Below are 25,406 nucleotides of genomic sequence, written 5' to 3' on the forward strand. Positions count from 1 at the left end.
AAAGTGGTTAAGCAGCAAACTAGCTTAGAAGTTATTAGAGATACTTGTTCGTATATAATCTTCTTAATTGCAATAAATAGAACAATAAAAAAAAATCATATTATTGCGCAGCATAGAATAGAATATGCTGCAGTTTGAAGTCTAAAGATTTCCAATTTGGTGCATTGCAATGTAGCCAGATTCTGTTCCCAAAAAAAACGCTATATCAGGTACGCTTCCTCTTGTGTTTGAGTCAAAAACATTTCCGGTCCAGTTATTTTTCCATATATTTAAATTTTTGGGTTTTTTTAAGCTTGTAAATAGAAGCAGTTTGTCAATTTTTGAGGCATTTCTGCCTAAAAAGTGAAAAAAAAATTCTAAATGTGACCACTGAATACGATAAACACAAAAAAAACCCATGCCATGCACATAAAAGTAGTTTGGTATGCGAGTACTTATCTGTGTTTCTGCCGGGAAAAATCCCTGTAAAATACACTCTGCAGAAACCTACCCTTTAGGGGATCGCTCACTCTTCTGGGAGTAATATTAATCTGTTCTAACCACAGATACTCAGGAGAAAGTTATTAAGCGAGAACCGACAATGCCACGATCAGTCAGTTTTGTAGCTCGTAGCTCGTTGGATGTACCATAGGAATAGGAAGATTCTGAGATGGAGAAGTCCGAAAGGAGCTATAAAATGACAACTTTTTATTTTAAAATACTTAAATGTTCAAAAAATCGTATGCAGTTCAAGATTTGATCACTGGTGAAAGATGGTGGTGTCCGTACTCCACAAAACAAGGCTCCCTGATGAATCCGGAAATAAGTAAACATGTCTGAGCCGTATATCTTAGAACAAGTTATATTGAATCATGCGTTATATATAGTTCCTGTTATTGAAATATCCAGAATGGGATATTAAATACACAAATGCTGATACAGTGGTGCATTACATACCATTCATTGATTATTCTACAAGTATAGAATTGCATTAGCATTGGATATATAAAGTATAACAACAATACCTCTAAAGACAGACTTCATAGATGACCATATAGTATATCTCTTTACTTATACTGTAGCAGTATTCTGTACTGAGTGTACTTATGTAGCATTCCAAGGGCTATAATAATTTCTAAATACATATGCAGTGTGCATGTATATGTGTGTGTGTGTGTGATATACACACACACACTATATGTAATATATATATTACATATAGTGTGTGTGTGTGTGTGTATATCACACACACACACACACACACACACACACACACACACACACACACACACACACACACTTACACTATAATATATATATATTATAATTTTAGTAGCTAAGACAAGCAAGTAAAACAGGGCTATTTCCCGTAAGCAGTTCCAGGAGCTTGCCACACCACCTCAACGCGCATTTTGCATCTTTCGCTTCCTCAGGGGTGTAGAAGCCTCTATATGCGAAACGGCCATCGTCTGACAAGACACACTCACTCCTTTTCTCCATGCCTGTATGTTTTAAAGGACTGTTATAAGGCAGTAATTTTATTTGGCAAATGCCGCTTTCTGCCACCGTGAATTTCACGTTTTACGTTTCTTGCTTTCTGTTTTGAAGTCTTTTAAGCTGAGCACCACCTTATTTTCTGTTTCTGTTTTTTTTTTTTTTTTGTTTTTTTACATCATGTGTATCACGCAGCATTAAGATCTTCACCCATGTTTAGTGAAGGTGCCAAGGTGATTCCCGATTTTTGTATAGAATGATGTGGTGTTTTCTGTATGTAATGTGTGTACATTTTTGTCTTTTAGTGCTTGCTTGAATGGATTCTTCTGCCGTGCAGGATGCGTTGAAGTGCTATTCTTTAAATCTACTACAACAAAGGTAAGGTTTTACGGTACAGTAGACCTGTGTGTAATGTGCTTGTTGAATTTTCATCTAATCGTACAAGCACTACTCAACAATGCCTGTCAAAAAGTGACTATTGTGAGCAGGGTCTCCTCACATCATGGGGTCACAACGCAGGGACCCCCCGTATTCAGTTGGAATTTAGGAGGAACACGACAGGAAATATTAATTTTTCCCCTGCAGTAGCTCTGCAAAAATAGAAATGAAGCATTAAACAGTTATTATTGTAACCACTGGGATTTCATGCCCTCCAGAGCAAATGGCTCAATTTTAGCTGCTCTCATGCCTGTCTCATTAATGAAGGTTCTATATTCCCTTCAATTAATCTGCTGTTTCGTCATCAATATTTTTGGGTTGTTGTCACTTGTTAATTTAATAAGAAAACTGTCCATAGCATAGAGTTTTTCCTACACCGTAATGGGACTGCTATGAATTTGCTATGGTTATATTAACTGCACTTACACCTTTTTGAGGGATTGTGTCAAGAGCATACCCCATTAGATTCCAAACTTTACTACCGTGCTTCAGCGACAATAAGCCATAGTTGCAGTTCAATAATGAAGTGTCCATGGAGCTAAAAAAGTTAAAGAACACTGCAGAACCCTTCATTAAAGAAAGCAGACACCCCCAAAAGAAAGACAGACCTCATAGTCGAACTCTCCAGACCCAAATGGGACACTGGAACGTGAGGACCTGCAATGGCATTGAGGACGTGTGGTGGAAAACACACACACTGCAAGTCCTCGATGCGTACCACTGCAGGTCCTTAATGCATTCGACAGCGTCCCTGGTCCTCCTGCCGGCCAAAGGCAGTATGGTGTGTGTGTGTGTGTGTGTGTGTGTGTGTTGGCAGCAGTGGAGGATCGCTGTGTAGCACACTTGGACCTGCTCAGAGCGCCCGCTGTGGATTGCAGGTGGACTTGTGAGCAACACAGATATCTGGAGTCTGGGAAGCATGAGTATTCTGGGGGTGTCTGCCTCTTTTAAGGTGTAAACTTACCTCCCACCCCGTGTTTCCACAAAAATAAGCCCTACCCCGTAAAATAAGCCCTAACACACTTTTCAGGGCAAAAAAATAATATAAGACAGTGTCTTATTTTGGGGAAGCACGGTGTTGGCTAGCAAAAGTAAGAATTGTTATGGTGAACTCAGCCTACCAATGCACATTCAGTTCGGCAGAGTGTGCAGGTGTTCTCAATAGGGAGAGTGCACCACCTTGTGGTGGTTTATTTATCATGAGAACAAAGGATCAGGCATGTTAAAATCCAGCATGCCTGTTCCTTCTTTTTTCCAATATCTGCTGTAGGGTGAAGTCCTGACATGTTATGTAATTATAGTTATTAAAACTTCACTTGCAAATGAACATTTATGAGACCTAAATATTATTATTATTATTATTATTATTATTATTATTAATTTTATTATTCGTATTTATTGCATTTAGCTCCAGGTTTCTGGGATTTGAACCAAATGTCATATCACGGTCTTGTATACCAACTATCAAACTGAAAATATCTCCCATATCTCCAATATGCAAAAAATTATGTTTGGCAATAGATTTATTCTTTTCTTTGTAGCTTTGTGCTGCCCTGTAAATGCTCTAACCAATGCGTAGATATTCACATGCAAAATATGTACAGCACTAATGATAAATGGTGAAGTCGGCGTTCGCACATACAAACATGGGTGCTCTGGAGTGTCCCTTGTGTTTTCCCTTCCCTGGTGTTCAGCGGCCGAGTGTGAGGAATGTGGGAGAGGCTCAGTACATGGAGTGAGGGTGGGGGAAGTCATTGTACTCTAACAATGCCATCCTCAGCTAAGGCAGAGTCCCCACAGCAACCTGCAGGGCAGGAACAGACCTGATTGCTAGGGGGAGGGAGTCAGAAATGGAGAGAATGAAGAAGGGTAAGAGAGGAATAAGCCGATGAAACGATCAGATAAGAGGTAATGTATGGACGGTTCTGTGTATTTCAGTGACTGCTTAAAAAGATGTATTATTGTAGCTGTCATCGCTGACATATAGGTGTGAGTCATGCATTGTAGGTACTGTACTGTGAGCGGTTCAATGGTACATGTCTATGTGTGAGCGTACAGGTTCCTGGCAGCGGAACATTATCACAATGCCCCATTGTGTTCTTGTCATACTTCCTTTGTTAGTTTGTCCGCTCATTGTTCAGCTTCCTCTGCCCCTTGCTGAGTGGCCTCTCCTTGCTTTGCCTCCACTGGGAAGCTTTGCACTCCCTCCAGTATTGTGCCAGCAAGGCTTCATGCGGAGGTGAGGGTGTTAAGGAGTAAAGGTTTGAGCACAGAGAACAATCACATCTCAATGTGATTCCAGGGAGGCACTAACTGACTATTTACTGTGCTTTTTGCTTTTTTCTTCACCTTTTCTACTGTACGTTCTTCTTTTGTTGTTTTAATACTAAGGGCTAGTAACAGAGGATATCTATTTCCAGTCTTTATATTTCCTCATCTGTGTTTAGAATTTCATGATATTTCTCATTCATTATGTTCTTGGCCTCTCTCTTTCTAGTGTATGTTGTGTCTTTGCTTTTCTTTCCATGTTTTCCTCCTTTACAGCTAGCTACGTGTTCCTCCATTTCATCAGTAGTTCCAGAAGCAGGACAATAAGCACAGCACACAATGTGCACAATGACAAACGACAATGACTCTGAACTTTGAGCTATGAATTTACTTCCTTTGATTGAACTTTCTCCCTTGGCACACTACACCGGTTCAGCTCTAGTTTGATTCATTGAGTTGAATTCAGTGTAATTTACCCAACTAAGTGTGAGAAACATGATATATTTTTTTTCTTAAAGCAAAGCTTTAGTTAGAAGCTTCATTTTATGTCAGATTTTGAGAAATTGCTTTACTTTAGAGCTCACTCAGTTTGAGAAAAGAGGAGTTTCCAAGAAGAAAGGGAATTGGTAAATCCCGAACACTATGGGTTTGACGTTAGAGCAATTCGTTTAAGAGTCTGTCAGTACAGAATGACTGTTCATGCCAAGTACAGGTGCTCAGTGCACCCTTGGTGTGGCCAAACATTCAAGTGGACTTTTTGCTACTGGTTTTTCATCTTTTTCTACCCTTTTCTGTCTCTATAAAAACCAGAGCTGTTAATCACAGAACATAAGAGGGTGGAGATAGCGGGAAAACAACTACGTAGGGAGGTGCACTTAAATGTTTGGCCACACTAAGGGTGTACTGAGCTCTGGTACTTGCTTTAAACAGTCATTTTGCGCTGACAGACTGCCTGTGTTTTTCCTAAAAATATATTTTACCTAGTCAAAAGAAAAGTGATAAATGTATGGTCGCTAGATGTCTGACCAATGGGACCCCTGATAGGACTGATCATGTCCTATGTGAAAATCTCGAAGCCGTGTGCACATGACCATTCACTGTAGGTCCAGTGGTCACACATGCTCATTGTCAATCCATTCACACAGGGAACTTTAGGACCACCAATCTCATGCTTATTGGGAATCCCAGGTGTTGGACCCTGGTGATCTTGTTGGAAAAGCCCCTTTAATATAAGTCAGGGGTGCTTCACTTTAGAAGACAGTACACCTTGAAGTTACAATTTACTATTGTAAAGGAGTTGATAACATTGTCACATTCTTGCCACTTTATATATCCTCTTTATTATCATCATGAATGACAAGTTTACATGAAGAGGGTGCGCAGCAGGTTTTCTGTTCAGAAATTTCAGCTTTCTTGAAAGTATTATAAATGATTCTTCTCCAGAAGGATGAAAACATTCTGTCTAGTGGGACCTGTAGGAAGCTTTGTTCTGCAGACTCCCTACTGGCTGGATCTCACTTTCATGAAGTAGCTTTCTGAAGATAATAAAACCGCTTTTCCCCAGCCTAAGCTGCTTGACAGCAGCGAGGGACATTTTATGGGCTGTGTAATGAATGAGACATTTCAAAATCTATATAAAAAAAGTTACTCCAGCTTAACTATACTTGTGAATTTTTCCTGGATGTCTACACTGTTTGTCTGAATTCAGACGTCCGTGTACAAACCACAGACCGGCCGCAAGTCTCCTGACCCGAACTTGACAGCCTCACAGTAATATCTGAGGCTGGGTAGCTCAGGTCACGAGACCCTCTGACAATCCGTGCATCTTGTCCTGGACAACGGACCATATTACATAGACGTCTGAATGAGACTTTAGGACTGGTGCCCCTCTGAAGTGAGCTCATTATTCGGATGAGTTCTACCCATAGAGAGAGATTTTGTATGTCATTCTAATTATTTGCGAAGTTGCAATTGGTCTCTAAATTTCTTTCTTTAGAGGTTATCCATTTTCGGGATCAGGTTGTGTTTGTGTGTTTGTGTGTTTGTGTGTGTGTTTGTGTGTTTGTGTGTTTGTGTGTGTGTGTGTGTGTGTGTGCGCATGTGTGTACTGTGCCTTGAAAAAGTATTCATACCACGTAGACTCTTCCACATTTTTTTTTTTTCACATTACACCCACAAACCTAAATGTATTTTATGTGATATACCAACACTAAGTTGCAAGTATTTGTGAAGTGTAAAGGAAATTCTACATGATTTTCTAATTATTTTACAAATATAAATCTGAAAATGATGACGTGCATTTATATTCCGCCTCATGAATCAATAAATTGTATGACCACCTTTCACTGCAATTATTGCTGTAAGTGTTTTGGGGTCTGTCTCTACCATTTTCCACATCTAGAGGCTGACATTTTTGCCCATCTTTCTTTTCAAAATAGCTGTTGCTCAGATTGGATTCTAGAGCGTCTGTGAACAGCAATTTTCTTGACTTGTCACAGATTTTCAATGGGATTTAGGTCTGGACTGTGAGTGGTTCATTTAAACACATGAATATTCTTAGATGTAAACCATTGTATTGTAGCTCTGGCAGCATGTTTAGGGTCATTGTCCTGCTGCAAGGTAAATCTGCTCACCAGTCTCGAGTATTTTGCTGCCGCCAACAGATTTTCCTCCAGGATTGCCCTCTATTTGTCTACATTCATTTTCCTATCAACTCTGACCATTTTCCCTGTCCCTGCTTACGAAAAGCATCCTTAAAGCATGATGCTGCCACCACCATATTTGATGGTGGGTTTGGTGTTTACAAGGTGATGTACAGTGTTGGTTTTCCACCACACACATAGCATTTTGCATTTACCCCAAAAGTTTTACTTTGGTTTCATCTTAGTCATCTTTTCTTTTGTTTTTTTTTATCATTATTGAGATTTGGTTTCGTAGAAAAAAATGTACACTTTTTGGCCCATTGTTTCTCTGCACATTTGCACATTGAACGTTGATACTGGCTATAATCCTAAATCAGCTGGGGAAAGCCTAAGGCCCAGTCACACACAACGACTTACCAGCGATCCTGACAACGATTTGTCTTGATAAGGATAGCTGGTAAGTCGCTGGTGAGATGTCACACAGTTAGGCCTTACCAACGACACCATAATGATACAGGTCACAGTAGTGACCTGTATATCGATCTCGGCGGTCATTGGGACCCTGTCACACAGTGTCAAACACAGCGATGTGTCCTGCCCAGCAGGATATCGCCTTTGAAGAAAATGGTCCAGACCATTCTGCAATGACTAGCGATCTCACAGCAGGGGCCTGATCGCTGGTAGGTGTCACACATAACGAGATCGCTAACGAGATCGTTGCTCCGTCACAGAAACTGTGACTCGGCAACGATCTCGTTAGCAATCTTGTTGTGTGTGACGGGGCCTTTAGAAGAAGACAGATACAGCGTTACACACTTGCTATCAGACGGCCAGAATGAGCTCACTCAGTTTCCCAGTTTATACATTCTGCAGCCAGCAATATAGAGTGCAACACTGAAGGCAAAGGTTACAAAATTTTTCATGAATTCTAATTTTAAAAAATATTCATTTTTACCCGCAAATACATGCATTTAAAGGGATTGTCTCTACTTGTTGAATATGTCAAGGGCAAAGTGGTTCTCCAGAGCAGAGACATTTTTCATTTTCTGGTGACTGCTCGCTGCCTAGATTACTTACCATCTCTCTGTCAGTGGTGGCCGGTCTCCTAATAGAGAAGACCTTTACAATCACTTTCCTGTACAGCTTACATGAGGATCACTATATCCAGCCAGGTTCATTGTCTTTGCACTCCTCTGTCTCAGAAGCAAAGCTGTCTGTCCCTATACAATGGGAGAGCATACAGTGGTGCGATTGTGCCGCTTGTCCGATTTTGTCCATTTACACCACCCCCAGGCAAGCAAGAAGCCAGGAGGCAGAGGAGTGTCGTGTTTTGCAAGAATGATTAGACAAATTTTTTTAAATAAAAAAAACACCTTTTTTATTTATTACACTTTTTTGTTTCTCCTATTCACATTATACTAAATGTTTTTCAACTCTATTTCAGTGTTGCTTTGAAGGTGTCCGTATCTCCAGCAGAATCCTTCCCTAAGATGGAGGAAGACTCCAAAGACGATATTTTACAGCATGTGAATAATTTAGCTACTTTACAACAGGATTCATCTCTTCAGGTGAGCCAGGTATTTTAGTTTGGATAACGTATCCATGTTCACACGTGACCAAATCGAAATATTGCAAGCCCAGGTGTATTTTGGTGCGAGACTCAAGTCAGAAATCGTGCTGATTTCGTCTGCAGATCCAGACAAAGCTTTTTTGGACGGAATCCAAAGAAGTAAGTAGTAGCATGCTAGCTGCGTGTTTTGTATTTTATTTTTTTTAAATTGAACTTCCTGTTGCATATTACTGGCATTATATAAACCCCATTCACATGCATCACATTTACATCCAAATTAAACTTTTATGGTGAATTCTTTTTTTTGCCAGATTTGTTAGACATTTCAGTGACTGTCCCATTTATCTGATTAGGGCGTTACAAAAAAAAAAAAAACCCCAGGAAACTTTCAGCAGAATCAACCCCAATCATATGTAAGATGCTGATTTTAAGTCACACGAGTTTCTGCAACATTTGCCATAAGTAAATTCTCCCCAAAAGTGAAACATATAGTAGTTTGCAGTACATACTACATAAAAATCTGCAGCTACAACACCTTACCTCGGACTAGAGCAGTGATCGTAACAGAGGCTGTATCATTTTTTTACTATCCTTTTCTAATTTTAAAACATATTCAGGCTACAGGCAATACTAATGACTTCCCATATAGTAAATATATATTAAATATCATTAACATACGATTATCATCATCTGTGGCTAAATGATAATGATAGATGTGAGCACAATAGTGGATTTCAACATTTACCCCTTTAAAGAGAACTTATCAGCATGATTTGTAATGTAAAGACATGGCTGTGATACTGATTCCATTGCCTTTGGTGAATAAATCCGCTTTCTAGTTCTTTATCAATCGCCATTTGAAGTTTTGTGCTAATTGGATTTCGGAGCACAGGGGCTGGACTGTACACTCAGTCTTCTCCCTTTCTTGATTTCCCCAGCCCCTCTGCCTGCCTCTGAGCTGGACTGTACTCTGGGTGTTCTCCTCCCTATCTGTGATTCCCCGACCCTTCATCTGCCTGTGAGCTGGACTGTACACTGGGTCTTCTCCTCCATATCTGTGATTCCCCAGCCCCTCTGCCTGCCTCTGGTCTGTGAATGATCTGCCTCCTCTGTGAATGAGGGGTCAATGCTGAGATTTTAAAATCGACTAGAGATGGGCAGAGGGGTTGGGGAATCACAGACAGGGAGGAGAAGACTACTACTGTACTGGCCATCCTTTGTGCTTCGATATCTAATTAACAGAAAACCGCAATTGGTGATTAAAGAACAACAATGATTTCATCACCAAAGGTATCAATGTAATCAGTATTACAGTGCTATTATAGCTACGTCTTGCCTTTACATTACAAAATCGTGCTGATGTTAACATTTTAAACAAAAAACAACAAAACAAAATGGTTAAAACGGATATTAGAATGAAGTGTACAGTTAAATATGGAAAATCTCTGCAACAATAGCCTACATTTTGTAGCTTTTTTTATTGTAGTTTGGGTTAGAGTTTAATAAGACTGTGCATTCTTTAAGTAAGTAAAAATTGCAATAAAATGCTTCAAGGTTCTTTTTTTTTTTTTTTTTCTTTTTTCAACACAATGAAAGGCAAGAGCTTGTGTAATGTGGCGTTTTATTTTGGAATTGCTGGAAACCTATTTGGATATAAATATTTATGTTTATTAGAGATGTGAACAGAAATTTCCGATCATAAAATTATATATATAATTTGTTTGTCTTGAGCATAGTACAAATTTTATAAACCTGTTGGTTTGTGTGTAGCGTATTATGCTATATTGTATGGTACTGTAGGTCTACTTAATGAAAACAGTTTCCCTTATACAATAGTGCCCCCTAGTGTGCTCCATGGAGTAAATTAGAAATTATTTTTTTTTTCTACAAGGCAATGCGAAGGACCTATTATCTTCACCGTTCGGAATTTTTGAAGATTAGCAGCTATTTATCAAATGCAAATACAACAACAAACTAGAATTTCAAAAATTTCAAAATTAATATTCATAAAGTGCCTGTAATTCTGTTAGCTCATTGCTGGTTTCTTTCTTTTTTTTTTTTCTTTTTTTTTTTTAACCAAGGATGCCTCGTATGTCTCTGATTCTCGGAATATTGCACCTGTATCCAATGGACGGCAAGAAAGTCCTGAAGTGTGCAAAACCATGAATGAGGGTAGGATTATTAACTCATGCTTTTTTTTTTTTTGTATTTTCCATCTTAATTACACATTAGAGTGTGTGTCTTAAGTATAGTACGCACACGCTTATTAGAGTGTTTTGGGTTAGAGAACTAGAACTTGTATTTCTGGGGGGGTTGGAGCTGTGTGAGGACTTGTTTTTTTTTAAGCTTTCAGGGAAAATTGTAATTTTCACTTGTACCATGTTGTTGGGGTATTTATTAATTTTTGATAATTTCGTTTTTATTGGACTATGCAATTATTTGCTTTGTAATACATTGCTTTATACTTGTATTGCATTATACAAAAGCTTAAGAGTATTAACATGGCAGATCGGAGACCTTCATTAAGCCCACAGCTCCTATGTCAACCCATCTGCAAACAATATAAGGGATTGTTCACACGGAGTTTCCACATCCTAAAATTCTTCATGAACGCCCCCTTATTTACCATGACACCTTCTGTGTATGGAGTGAACACAATTCCTTAGCTTGCTCCAAACGCTCCTTGGTGCCTTTTTGCCTTCAATACATAGTGGGTGGTGCCCAAGGGTTAAATTCACATGAAGTGAATATAATAATTGTTTATACTAACTGAACAGGTTATTTTTTCCTTCATATATTATTTTTTTTTTTTTTTTTATTACTGCTCTTAACACGGGTAGAAGTAAAATGAAGTTTGCATTTGAGTCATTGCAACCAGTTCCTCCTCCTTTTGTTATCTAGACTATTTATCAACTATTTAGACACAGGCCAGCTTTTTTTACAGGCATGGTATGGTAGCAATGGATCAATGAATTTCTTGAAAGCTCTGTAGGTTTACTCTGATAAGTATCAATCGTAGATTTGGATAACCCATTAAAGGGTCATTGCCGGTCCACTCACATTCTAATCAGAAGAGTGGGGACAGTGATGTCATGTCTTCTGTTACCTCCCGAAACGCGTGGATCAGCAGGTATTGTACACCTGTCCTATTTAATTGAATGGGACTGGTGACTGATCCCTGACGATCACACACATCTGGACAGGTATCATTAGATGCAAGGTCAATGCCCACTCTCTTTTCCTGATACAGAGGTGAGCGGTGCTTTTACAATGCTTCTTCAGGAAATCTATATACTGATTAAATGCCCCCACCCCCCCACTCCTAATGATAACGTTGATAAGGCATTCTATTGATCCTAATGTCCGGCTTAGAGCGAGCAACTTGGCTGTTATTTTAATTACAGGTGCCCTTAGTTTTTAGATGCCCTTAGATTTCTGAATCTATATTTACTGTGCATAGAATATTGTAACTAGTGATGGGCGAATAGTAACTGAGTATTCATGTTCGGATTATTCGTGACTAATCCCAAAGCACTATTCCAGTATTCATCACGACTAACGAACCTAATGCAAGTCAATGGGGAACCCGAGCATTTTTCTTGTCGTGATGAATACTGGAATAGTATTCGGTACTCGGTAATCATAAGTCGTACATGGATAGTTACTATTCACCCATCTCTAATTGTAACATGACCTGTCATTGCCACTGAAATATGTCTTTATTTACATATACCATTCTCCTTTCATCAATGTCAGCCCTAGAAAATCTGCTCAGTAGTGACTGGAGAGACAAACTATTGGGAAATACAACGATTGATAGTAAAGATGTGAAAGGTAAGTTCATTGATATATATAATGTGCTCCACCAACCTCAAATATCATGTGATTACTGTACAGTCCTCCTCCTTACCTCCAAACCAGTCCATGCTTTATTTCAAAACTTTAGTTTGTATGGCTCAATTTTTTTTAATTATTTTTTTCAGAATGCGGGCAATACAATGACACTCAATCCATCTATTGCACATTAGTTTATGGCCAGCATATCCCACAACTATCCTTTATTAGATGTTGGAGGAAAAAAAAATGAGTATTCTCATTTGTCATTCTACCTAAAGCCGGAAACACACTTCGGTTAAAAACACACACGTGTCGCGAGACACGTATTTAACCTGTGTGTCGCAAGTACGTGTCTCGGGTACGTGCGGTCCACGTGTGTTCTACGTGTGCTATCCGCGATAGCACATGTAGAACCGGTAATTTACATACTCACGTGGTCCGCGCTGCTGTCTGTGGTGCTGATCTTCGGTCTCCAGCCCTGCCATCTCCCCACTGCTGCTGCCGGCCGCAGTGAAGTGAATATTAAATGAACATAATGAGCGGCGGTCGGCAGCAAGTGGCAGCAGTGGCAGAGACAGGAGGGCTGGAGAAGGTGAGTAAATATTTAGGTTTTTTTTCACTGACACGTGTGTTTTCTCCAGCGCATGTCACACAGGACCGCATCCACACTACATCCGTGTGGTACAGGTGCGGGCCGTGTGACACCCGTGCTGCCGGAGAAAACGTGGACATGTCAGCGTGTAGAATAACGCACACACGTACAAACGCACACAGACACACGTTCCGTGTGGTTTTACGTGTGCGTGCCTGCTACAATAGGGTAGCATTGCTGAACGTGTCTCCGTGCCGGCGGTACGTGCAAAAAATGGCAAACACGTACCGGCGGCATGGATGTGTGTTGGAGGCCTAACATAGACTTTACTATCCGGGTTAATGCTCTTCTTGCTAGACAGTGGCACTTAGTTCTCCCTTTATGACGTCCAACACCCTAACAGAACACGTGAACAATGGGTATCTTCATGAGAACACTCTTAAAGGGAACAGGACGCTATGTTTATTGACTCTGACCACCAACATATTAATATGCTGTTAGGATTGTACATTCCAGACATCCACCCCACATCAAAACAGGCCATTTTAACATTAAGTAGTAAAAGATACATACATTTCCAAGATGACCGAGGGCACATTGTGCAGATGAGGGCAGGCACTGACCATTCTACAGTACATTCTACCAGTCTAGCGTATTTTGGGTTGGATAATCATATAAAAAAATCACATCCTCCTTTTAGGTAAATCCTCTGGTTTTGTAGGTACTCAGGAGAGCTTGGCAGAGAAAGAGCTGCAGTTGTTGCTGATGATCCGCCAGCTTGCAGGACTGCGGGACCAGTTGCTTAATGCACACTCTGAACATCGGAACATGGCAGCTATGTTGTTAGAGAAACAGCAGCAGCAAATGGAGCTTGCAAGACAACAACAGGAACAGGTAGAAATTAATGTGTACGGCACATGTAAGTGGTATCGGCATGTCTTTGTGGTGCTCATCATCTTTTCTTTTCCTGACGTCCTCTGCATAGATCGCTAAACAGCAGCAGCAGCTCATCCAGCAGCAGCACAAAATTAATATGTTACAGCAGCAGATCCAGGTAATGATCGCTTTTAGCCCAATACATATTTTTGCTCACAACTTACATTCTCTTTGAAAGTAGGGCACATCTTTAACTTTTCCATTTACTTTTTTGTTTGTTTTGTCTTTTTGATTTTTGCAGCAAGTAAACATGCCATATGTCATGATTCCAGCATTCCCTCCTGCTCAGACAGTTCCTACAGATCCCCAGATTTCACCTCTTTTACAACCAATTCCTTGTAAACCTGGTGAGTACATGATGACCTTTTTGAATGGAAGCAAACTAAATTTGGAATTTTTAATATAAAACATTTGTAGTGTCAGGCTTTCACCTGGCCCTCTGTTTTTTCTTAAGGTGGCCATATACATTAATATAACTCAAATCTAACCCATCAATGTTGGCAGGGCTAGCTGACTATATTTTATAAATGATGGTGTTCTGACTCCCCCTGCAGATATTGGGAAAGAAACCACTTATTTCCACATTCCCGATCCTTTAGATAAACCATAATGCATTATATATTCTGCCCCAAAAGAGCTAATCTTTCCCTCCTAACCCCAATTGTTGATTCACTTGACCAAACATTCAGATAACGACTTTACATAGTTGCATAGGCATTTGTTAGTTTCTTATAAAAGTATCCAATCTGCTGTAACAATGTTTTGTGGTATACTATTTCACAGATTTATCGTTCTTAGGCTATGTTCACACACTGCGTTTTTTACCTGCGTTTTGGGTCCGTTTTGGGTCCGTTTTTGCTGCAGAAATTTCTTGAGAAATTCTTGTAACCTTTCTGCAGACATTCCCCAGCAAAACCTATGGCAAAAAAAATTAGCTGTGCACACACTGCGTTTTTTTCTTAAGAAAATTCTTTCAGTAGATTTTCTTAAGAAAAAGAATGAGCATGTCACTTCTTTTCTGCAGCTAACTGCGTTTTTTGCCATAGATAATTGGCACAATAACGCAGGGAGCAACCACCGGTAAAAATGGACCTAAAACGGACCTAAAACGGACCTAAAACGGACCTAAAACGGACCTAAAACGCAGGTGCGTTTTTGGTGCGTTTTTTAACACAGGTGCACTCTTAAGAAATTTCTTAAGAAATTTCTTAAGAAAAATCATTTTTCTAGTGTGAACATAGCCTTATGGTAAAGAAGCCTTGTCTCTGGAGCTTGAACCTGTCTTTTTCCAGTTAAAAGATGAATCCTCTTGTCTTTTGAGGGGGTTTTAATAGAAACTGTTTTGATCATAATTTTTGAAAGGGCCATTTATGTATAAGTTGATGATGTTCCTTGCCCTTAAACGTCTCTTCTTAAGACTAAATAATGACATATATTATTTTTTCAGTTGAATATCCAATGCAGCTGATTCATAACCCTACACCACCAAGAGCCTCTACTACTGGAAAACAGGTAGACTATTGCAACGGAGCAACTTTAATTTGTAAAGAAAAATTGTGAGCCATAAAGTGAGGCTTTAATGTTCTTTTTCTTTTACTTAGGAACCATCTCAGCCTTTGAATCTGACAGCCAAACCCAAAGCTTCTGAGCAGTCTCCCTCGTCAAGTAACTCTCCAACTATGAAACTTTCACCAGCAGCAAGTAATGGTTATGGAGGTACTAGAGAGACTACATCCAGCCCTACAAGAGCCAGTCTACCGCTTGGTATGTGTGAAAAGTTCCTTTCCTTTTTCATATAAACTTGGTGACCATATGGTAGGGTTACTTATTTATAAATGAAAGAAGCAGATGATTTATTTTTCTTTAATCAGGATGAGAATTTTTCATAATCTCAAATGGCACAAATATGACGATTCTGGCAAACAAAGTTGTCTGACATTTTTTACATCAGTTAATCTTTTTCATGTTGGTTTTACACAATGTTGTCCTAGCCATTTCTTAATTGCCTCCTATACTTTACGGTCAAGATCTTATTTTTGATTCTCACAATTCTTTACATTTAGATATTTTTATAGCTAGTCAGTCTGCCAATTATTTTATTTTCATTCATCTTTTACGTAGAGATTAATTGATATTTGCCATTTCAGGTTTTCTGGGTGAGGGCGATGCCATTACTAAAGCAATACAAGAAGCACGGCAACTTCTTCATGGGCAGAACAAAACACCAGAGCAACGTGAAGGTCACAGTGCTAAGGTAGGTATAAATGAGTGGAAAATCTGAGACCAGCAGAGAGAACAAGTAGATCATGGTGGATACAGGACATATACCTTGTTTGATTTACGAGACATTAATGACAGTCTCTGAAAAACAATACTATCTTTTATGTACGGATCTAAACATTTTGGGTTTTCTTCATCGTTCCTTATGGGAGACCCAGACCATGGGTGTATAGCTTCTGCCTCCGGAGGACACACAAAGTACTACACTAAAAGGTGTAGCTCCTCCCTCCGACCATATACACCCCCTGGATGACCACATCTAGCCAGTTCAATGCTTTGTGTTCAGGAGGACACACACACATGCATTCTCATCTGATTTTTTATTTTTGATTTTTGATTTCAAAGAGTTGGAAGAAAAGCGGGTCCAAGCTGGACTCCCGGCATGTCCCTTCTCACCCCACTGTGTCGGCGGTGCTGTTAAGGTTGATTTTACAAGGCTGGAGCCTTACATGCCGCGCTCCTTCACCATCCCTCGGGCTCTGGCTTGAAGTGGGAGCAATCACGGTTCTCTCTGCTTTGCAGGAGACCGGTCTCCATCCGCAGCCCTTTCAGGACCCTGCCGGACGGAGCGCTCACCCCTCAGGGACCTGGCCCTGCGTCTCATAAGCTAAGTATTGAGACGTTATTGAAGGGTCCCTTGTGCATTTATTGTGGGGAGAGTGTGTTATTTCACTGTGCTGTGATTTCCGGCCGGTTCTCTGGTTTTCTCCTGAGAACCGCGCCGAGGGTGCCTGCTCGTCGGCCGCATGAGAAAATTTTAGGCCCCGGCTTCGGCTGCGGCCTAGTTTCGTTTTCACTGCCCCTGCATGTCAGTCATGCAGGGGGACAGTGCGGCGCCGCCCACCGGCCGTTCAGCAGAGGGGAGGACACTCCTCTCTGAGGAGATGTTTCCCTCCCCTGTATTTCTCCTTGGCCCTCCGGTTCCCACTCTTGGACTAAACCCCGCCCCCCCCTCCTCAGTCCGGCGCCATTTTATCAGCGTTTACACACTGATCGGCGCTGGCTGCTGCAGCCCTGCATCTGTCTGGGGGTCCAAGCTGTGGAATCCGGAGGGCACACAAAACGGTCTGGTAAGCCACAACCTCTGGTTGTGGACTTTCTTGTACACTCTCTGGGAGTCATTCTGAAGGAGTGTGTTCTTTACTGCAGAGCCCCCTCTCACTAGGAGCAAGGCTGCAAGGCTTTACTCTATATGCACTGCATGTAAGCTCATACTGCCTGAACCGAGCACATATCCACATTGTGATGCCTGCTCTAACATGGTGGTGCCTCAGCCTGGAGAGTCCCCATGGGTCCCTCCGGCTGCTCCAGCCCCGGTGGCTGAACCCCCGGCTTGGGTAGCATCGTTTTCTAAAGCTATCTCCCAGTCCTTTGCCGACTCCATGGGACAGCTGTCCCGGACTCTGCTGACCATGCATCAGCCCCCTTCTCAGGGAGCCTCTGCTGCTCCGACTCGCTCTGCAGAGCTCAGAGGATTTTTCATCTGTTCCCGGACCCCGTCCTCCTAAACGGAGACGCAGGGACTCTTCTCCTTCCTCGTCCCACGGCTCTGATTCACGAGCTGAATTGCAGGGCGAGGAGGATGCCTTTACTGTGGGCTCGGGCGCTACCTCTATGTACCCCATTGATCTATCTGAAGGTGATGCGGATGTTAGTGACTTGATTGCGTCCATTAATTTCGTACTGGACCTCAATCCACCAGTGTCAGAGGAACAAGCCTCTCTGGTAGAAAAACACCAGTTTACCTCACCTAAGAGAGCAAGGAGTATGTTTTTTTTTTTTAACCACTCCAGGTTTCAGGCCACTGTGACCAAGCCCAGGGCCTGTCCTGACAAACGCTTCCCAAAGCGTAGTTCTGATGACCGTTTTCCCTTTCCACCAGAGGTGGTCAAGGAGTGGGCTCATTCACCAAAGGTAGATCCTCCGGTGTCTAGAATCTCAGCCCGGACAGTTGTATCTGTGGCCGATGGCACCTCACTTAAGGATCCCACTGACCGCCAGGTTGACCTTCTGGCCAAATCTGTATATGAGGCGGCAGGGGCCTCGTTCTCCCCGTCTTTTGCAGCAGTGTGGGCTCTTAAGGCCGTCTCTGCTTCTCTGGCGGAGATACATTCCCTCACCAGGGACTCTAAGCCCGAAATGGTTGCCTTAACTTCCCAGGCTTCGGCTTTTTCATCCTATGCCATGTCTGCCATTCTGGAGGCTTCTCACCGCACGGCGGTGGCTTCCGCTAATTCCCTCGCGATCCGCAGGATCTTGTGGCTTCGAGAGTGGAAAGCAGACGCTTCTTCCAAGAAGTACCTTGCTGGGCTCCCCTTTGCTGGGTCCCGGCTGTTCGGTGAACAACTGGATGAAATTATTAAGGAAGCTACTGGCGGGAAGAGTACTTCCTTGCCACAAACTAAAACCAGGAAACCTGTCCAGGGCAGGAACCAGTCGAGGTTTCGTTCCTTTCGTTCCTCTAACTGGTCATCCTCTAAGCCCTCAGCCTCGTCCACTAACTCAGCCAAGGATCGAAAACCCAGCTGGCGCACGAAGCCGCGTCCTCAGAAGAGCGGAGGAGCCGCTGCCACTAAGGCAGCCTCCTCTTGACTATCTGGCTGCGCCAGCAACGTCCTTGGTCGGTGGCAGGCTCTCCCACTTTGGCGACGTGTGGTTCCAACACGTCTCCGATCAGTGGGTGCGGGATATCATCTCCCACGGCTACAGGATAGAATTTTCTTCCAGCCCGCCAAACAGATTTTTTTCTGTCCACTCCCCCCTGCTCCAAAGCCGCCGCCTTCTCTCAGGCCGTGGCATCCTTTCAGGCCAACGGAGTAATTGTACCGGTTCCTGCCCGGGAACGGTTCAGAGGTTTCTACTCAAACCTCTTCCTAGTCCCCAAGAAGGACGGTTCCTTCCGGCCCATCCTGGATCTCAAGCTTCTCAACAAGCATGTTCAGGTGCGGCACTTTCGCATGGAATCTCTGCGATCGGTCATTGCCTCAATGACCCAAGGAGATTTTCTAGCATCCATCGACATCAGAGATGCCTATCTGCATGTGCCAATTGCAGTTTCACACCAGCGTTGGCTACGTTTTGCAATCGGAGAGGAACATTTCCAATTCGTGGCTCTCCCCTTCGGGTTAGCCACGGCCCCTCGTGTATTCACCAAGGTCATGGCAGCAGTGGTTGCGGTTCTGCACCTCCAGGGGTTGGCAGTGATTCCTTACCTGGACGACCTTCTAGTCAAGGCTTCATCCAGTGCAGACTGTCAGCGGAGTGTCTCGCTCACTCTCGCCACGCTTGTTCAATTCGGGTGGCTTGTCAATCTGCCCAAGTCCACTCTGACCCCGACCCAGAAACTTACGTACCTAGGGATGCAATTCGAGACTCTGCCGGCACTTGTGAAGCTGCCCTTAGTCAAACAGCAGTCCCTTCATCTGGCGGTGCGCTCTCTGTTGAAGCCCCGCCGTCATTCCATCAGGCACCTCATGCAGGTGCTGGGTCAGATGGTGGCATCAATGGAAGCGGTTCCCTTTGCCCAGTTCCATCTGCGTCCTCTGCAGCTGGACATTCTCCGCTGTTGGGACAAGCGGACCTCTTCCTTGCACAGGCTAGTGGCTCTGTCGCCACAGACCAGGAGCTCTCTTCAGTGGTGGCTTCGGCCCCTCTCTCTGTCCCAGGGACGCTCCTTTCTGGCCCCGTCCTGGGTGATTCTCACCACGGATGCCAGTCTATCCGGCTGGGGAGCAGTGTTTCTCCACCACCGAGCACAGGGCACTTGGACTCCGTCCGAATCAGCCCTCTCGATCAATGTGTTGGAAATCAGAGCTGTGCTCCTAGCTCTCGTAGCCTTTCACCACCTGTTGGCGGGCAAGCACATTCGAGTCCAGTCAGACAACGCGACAGCAGTTGCCTACATCAATCACCAGGGCGGGACTCGCAGCCGCCTAGCAATGTTGGAAGTTCAACGTATCCTTCAGTGGACGGAGGACTCCAAGTCCACCATATCCGCAGTCCACATCCCAGGCGTAGAAAACTGGGAGGCAGATTATCTCAGCCGTCAAACCGTGGACAGTGGCGAGTGGGCCCTGCATCCGGCAGTGTTCCGGTCAATCTGCCGCAAGTGGGGCACTCCGGAAGTGGATCTAATGGCATCCCGGCACAACAACAAGGTCCCGGTTTACGTGGCTCGCTCCCACGATCCTCAGGCCTTGGCAGCGGACGCGCTGGTTCAGGATTGGTCCCAGTTCCGTCTGGCCTACGTGTTTCCCCCTCTAGCTCTCTTGCCCAGAGTCCTGCGCAAGATCAGAATGGAGGGCCGTCGGGTCATAATCATTGCTCCAGACTGGCCCAGGCGAGCTTGGTACCCAGACCTGCTCCGTCTGTTCGTAGAGGTGCCGTGGCATCTCCCGGACCGCCCAGACCTTCTCTCACAAGGTCCGTTTTTCCGCCAGAATTCTGCGGCTCTCAGATTGACGGCGTGGCTATTGAGTCTTGGATCCTGACGGCTTCAGGCATTCCTTCCGAGGTCATCTCCACTATGACTCAGGCTCGGAAGTCTTCCTCGGCCAGGATTTACCACAGGACTTGGAGAATTTTCCTGTCCTGGTGTCGCTCTTCCGGCCATGCTCCTTGGCCGTTTTCCTTGCCGACCATCCTGTCCTTTCTACAGTCCGGTCTGCAGCTAGGACTATCCCTCAATTCCCTCAAGGGACAGGTCTCGGCTCTGTCAGTGTTGTTCCAGCGGCGTATCGCCCGACTGGCCCAGGTGCGCACCTTCATGCAGGGCGCATCTCACATCATGCCGCCTTACCGGCGGCCTCTGGATCCCTGGGACCTTAATCTGGTCCTCACGGCCTTACAGAAACCCCCCTTTGAGCCTCTTAGGGAGGTTTCTTTGTTTCGACTTTCAGGTCTTTCTGGTGGCCATAACTTCTCTCAGGAGAGTCTCTGATTTGGCTGCGCTCTCTTCGGAGTCACCCTTTTTGGTTTTTCACCAAGACAAGGTGGTTCTCCGTCCGACTCCGGACTTTCTCCCTAAGGTGGTGTCTCTTTTCCACCTTAACCAGGACATTTCATTGCCTTCCCTTTGTCCGGCCCCTGTGCATCGCTTTGAGAAAGCGTTGCATACTTTAGATTTGGTGCGGGCGCTCCGGATCTATGTGTCACGCACCGCTGCTCTTAGGCGGTGCACCTCTCTTTTTGTGCTGACCACAGGTCAGCGCAAGGGTCTCTCGGCTTCTAAACCGACCCTAGCTCGTTGGATTAGGTCGGCCATATTCGATGCCTACCAATGTTCTCAGGTGCCTCCCCCGCCGGGGATTAAGGCGCACTCGACCAGAGCTGTTGGTGCCTCTTGGCCTTTCAGGCACCAGGCTTCGGCTCAGCAGGTCTGTCAGGCTGCCACTTGGTCTAGTCTGCACACCTTTTCGAAGCACTACCAAGTGCATGCTCATGCTTCGGCAGATGCGAGCTTGGGCAGACGCATCCTTCAGGCGGCTGTCGCCCATTTGTGAAGTTAGGTTTTGCCTACTTCTCAGTTTTCTGTTTATTTCCCACCCATGGACTGCTTTGAGACGTCCCATGGTCTGGGTCTCCCATAAGGAACGATGAAGAAAAAGAGAATTTTGTTTACTTACCGTAAATTCTTTTTCTTATAGTTCCGACATGGGAGACCCAGCACCCTCCCTGTTGCCTGTTGGCAGTTCTTGTTCCGTGTGTTTTCACCGGCTGTTGTTGTAGACAGAGGTTCCGGTTATTCCGGGTTTTACTCTATCTCTACTTGTGGGTGGATGTCCTCCTTCAGCTTTTGCACTAAACTGGCTAGATGTGGTCATCCAGGGGGTGTATATGCTCGGAGGGAGGAGCTACACTTTTAAGTGTAGTACTTTGTGTGTCCTCCGGAGGCAGAAGCTATACACCCATGGTCTGGGTCTCCCATGTCGGAACTATAAGAAAAAGAATTTACGGTAAGTAAACAAAATTCTCTTTTTTTTCCCTCCTGTTATTTCTTGGCAAAGCTAATTTGCAGTTTGTACACAAATTTACCATATGTATTTAGTGATACACTGTCACTGATATAAGGGTATGTGCCCACGATCAGGACTCAATGTCTTGGACGCAGTGGGTCCTGACCTGCGGGGCCACGAGTCTCCTCCGCAGGAGACCGCATCTGCTTGTACTCACAATCGGGGTTCAGTGCACTGCAGTTTTTTGCTTGTGCTCTCTCTATAGAGGACATATGCAAATCCGCAGCAAACAGTTGACATGCTGCGGCTTGGAAAGCCGCACCGCACTGTAGGTCAGTGTTTGCTTGTCTACTATGCTTGTACTATACAACGCAGCGTTTTGGATGCAGCGAAAATTCGTTACATCCAAAACCGTGCAAACACTGATCGTGGGCACGCACCCTAAATCTTCTTGTATGGCAGTCAAATTTGTGATCATAATTAAACATTAAAGTGAGATTCCATTTACAGTCAATCAGCAGGTTTTTGCTATGTAATCTGAAGACTGCATGCTGTAGGGCTTAAAACACAGATCTCAGCTATGTGTCTTATCAAGCTCTGTACCCCAGCCTCTGATAAGCAGCTCACTGTCTATAGATATTGTGCATAAAGAGCCGGCTGCTCTCAGATGTGGTAGCAAAAACCTGCTGGTAGATTCTAAGTGAGAAATCATATGGCATAGTCCTTTACATCCCCTGCTTTTATTACAGCAACTCTAATATTAAATAATGAACATTTTTTTCCAGAGTATACGTTCTGTAATATTCTTTAAAAGTAGAGGTTATGTTATAGCTAAAATGTAATTTTATGAACTCCCTTATTTGTATGTCTCAGGAATTGTATGATTCGGGGCCTCAAAGGGAATTTCAGGACGAGTCTTCTCTGCAAGAAAGTGAAGAATCTTTTCTGCGATGCAGCATGGATATTGATGGTTAGTTTCACTTTTGGTATTTGGTTATGTGCATATAGCACAGCCATCAAGTTTTTTTTCTCAGGTAAAGCCAGTGCATGAAAATGCTGGTTGTAGTTTCCGGCCGTTGTCACGCCATACTGTTAGGTATAGAGCGTCTGAGAAAAAGCCACGTGAAGAATGATCATGTTACATTTTTTTTTAACCATTTTAGTGTTTCATAACCCTGAATTCGTTAAAAGAAGTGACATAAGCCAAAACATGTGATGGTATGTCTTTTTAACAAGATGTCATGTGAACATTCACTTTTTTTCTTTTTAATACATAAAGAAGTAGAAGGGAAGACTGAAACTTTTTTTCTTTTGTACTCATTGCGTTTGGTGCAAAAAAACATAAATTTTGGTTCCATCCTTTATGTTGTAGTCATAATTCAATATCAAATGTTGAGTTATCACATGTTTTGGCTTAGAACACCTAGAGAATAATGGAAAAAATTTTATTTCTGTATTTTTTTTCTTGTATCTGCATCCACATCTTCTTTATTGAGGTTTCAAATTATCAGACTGTTTTATGACTGAATTATCATTTAAGCAATGTGTTTTGCGTGTGTAATTATATCCTTTATCCTTTTGTGTTCTAGGATCTCGACACTTCTCCGAGAGCCGTGGCAGCCATATTAAAAGGCCAATGAATGCTTTTATGGTATGGGCAAAGGATGAACGGAGAAAGATCCTGCAAGCCTTCCCAGATATGCACAATTCAAGCATCAGCAAAATTCTTGGTAGGTTTATTTTTATACTCTAATGTGTAGTAAAAAATAAATAAGTCCTCACATCTTTAGTATTCAGTTAATGTACAGGCGCACAAATGCGCTATGTGGTCAATCTACAAACATGTGTATACACTATGCATCACACTGAGATTCTCTAAATACTTTATAGTTAAAAATGAAAACCTTGTCTGTGAATGATGTGTAGATAATAATATTAATTCACTTATATAGTATCATTAATTCCACAGCGCTTTACATACATTATCTTCACAGTCCCCATTGGGGCTCACAATCTAAATTTTCTACCAGTATGTCTTTGGAGTGTGGGAGAAAGCCCACACAAACACGGGGAGAACCTACAAATTCCTTGCAGATGATGTCCTAGGTGGGATTTGAACCCAGGACCCCTGCACTGCAAAGCAACAGTGCTAACCACTGCATTTACATCAATATTGGAGTTCATGTAGAAAAAAAGAAAATCCAGATTCTCCAAATAAAATGCAAATTGGCACCTGTACATTCACTCATTGTATACTAAAGTTGTGCAAGCACTATACTTAGTTTGTTTTTGTTTTGTTTTTTTGTAGTTTAAATTGGGGATGTGGTCTCAGCAGCCTATCTACACATCCTTCCTAGACAAGGTTTTGAAGTGAATTGAATCTGTCAGCAGGTTTTTGCTAAGTAAGCTGAGGACCGTATACTGTAGGGGTTAAAAACAAAAATCAACTATGCCTTGCTTATCTGTGTGTGCAATTGTTTACTTAAACTAACTGCTTTATTACCCTGTGATTAAAATTACAGGACTAGAAACACATGCAAAGCAGTCGACACTCCACCTGCTGTGATTGACACCTTAAGGTGGCTTTACACACTGCAACATCGCAAACGACATCGCTGTAACGTCACCGGTTTTGTGACGTTATAGCGACCTCCCCAGCGACATTGCAGCTGAGCGGTCACTGAGGTTACTCGCGGCCACCGCTGCATTCACCGCTAGATCCAGGTAACCTCAGTGACAGCTCAGCCGATCACGCGGCTCTCTTCATTTGCTGCGTGGAGGTGACAGAAGCGGCTGTTTCTTCTGCTGCTCCGGTCACCTTCATGCAGCAGAGCTGGAAGCGACGCTGGACCATCCTGGATTCCGCCGGACATGGAGGGCTTTTTGGGGCTGATTAAAGTGGTGAACCAAGGAATGTGTTTGTGTTTTTTATTTCTAATAAAGGATTTTTCAGTTGTGTGTGTTTTATTTACTGTAATTTACAGATTAATCATGGAAGGTATCTCGGGGAGACTCCTGACATGATTAATCTAGGACTTATTGGCAGCTATGGGCTGCCAATAACTCCTTATTACCCCGATTTGCCAACGCACCAGGGCAAATCGGGAAGAGCCGGATACTGTCCCAGAACAGTCGCATCTAATGTATGCGGCCATTCTGGGCGGCTGCTGACTGATATTGTTAAGCTGGGGGGCTCCCCATAACGTGGAGCTCCCTATCCTGAGAATACCAGCCTTCAGCCGTATGGCTTTATCTGGCTGGTATTAAATTTGGGGGGAACCCGCACGCCGTTTTTTTAAATTATTTATTTATTTCTATACTCCGTAGTGACACGCCCACTGGCTGCTGTGATTGGGTGCAGTGAGACACTTGTCACTCAGCGATGGGGCGTGTCTCACTGCAACCAATCATAGGCG

The 25,406-nt window shown here is 43.2% G+C and overlaps 1 protein-coding gene across 4 annotated transcripts in view; it reads left to right on the forward strand.

The window, feature by feature from the left end:
• Nucleotides 1-25,406, forward strand: part of SOX13 (SRY-box transcription factor 13) — a 58,985-nt gene that overhangs the window by 21,466 nt on the left and 12,113 nt on the right. For 2 of the 4 annotated variants that reach the window (XM_075335640.1, XM_075335637.1), the window contains exons 2-13: nt 1,779-1,851; nt 8,266-8,389; nt 10,473-10,563; nt 12,148-12,225; nt 13,521-13,714; nt 13,806-13,874; nt 13,998-14,103; nt 15,204-15,268; nt 15,358-15,520; nt 15,904-16,010; nt 22,864-22,960; nt 23,580-23,720. In XM_075335640.1, the coding sequence (XP_075191755.1) occupies nt 1,790-1,851; nt 8,266-8,389; nt 10,473-10,563; nt 12,148-12,225; nt 13,521-13,714; nt 13,806-13,874; nt 13,998-14,103; nt 15,204-15,268; nt 15,358-15,520; nt 15,904-16,010; nt 22,864-22,960; nt 23,580-23,720 (1,297 nt within the window). In that variant the 5' untranslated portion in view covers nt 1,779-1,789. Of the gene's footprint in view, nt 1-1,778; nt 1,852-3,722; nt 3,820-8,265; nt 8,390-10,472; nt 10,564-12,147; nt 12,226-13,520; nt 13,715-13,805; nt 13,875-13,997; nt 14,104-15,203; nt 15,269-15,357; nt 15,521-15,903; nt 16,011-22,863; nt 22,961-23,579; nt 23,721-25,406 lie in introns of those variants that run through there. The other 2 variants (XM_075335638.1, XM_075335639.1) reach the window with 2 other exon arrangements.

The sequence above is a fragment of the Anomaloglossus baeobatrachus genome, chromosome 2, assembly GCF_048569485.1.
Source record: "Anomaloglossus baeobatrachus isolate aAnoBae1 chromosome 2, aAnoBae1.hap1, whole genome shotgun sequence".
NCBI lineage: Eukaryota > Metazoa > Chordata > Amphibia > Anura > Aromobatidae > Anomaloglossus > Anomaloglossus baeobatrachus.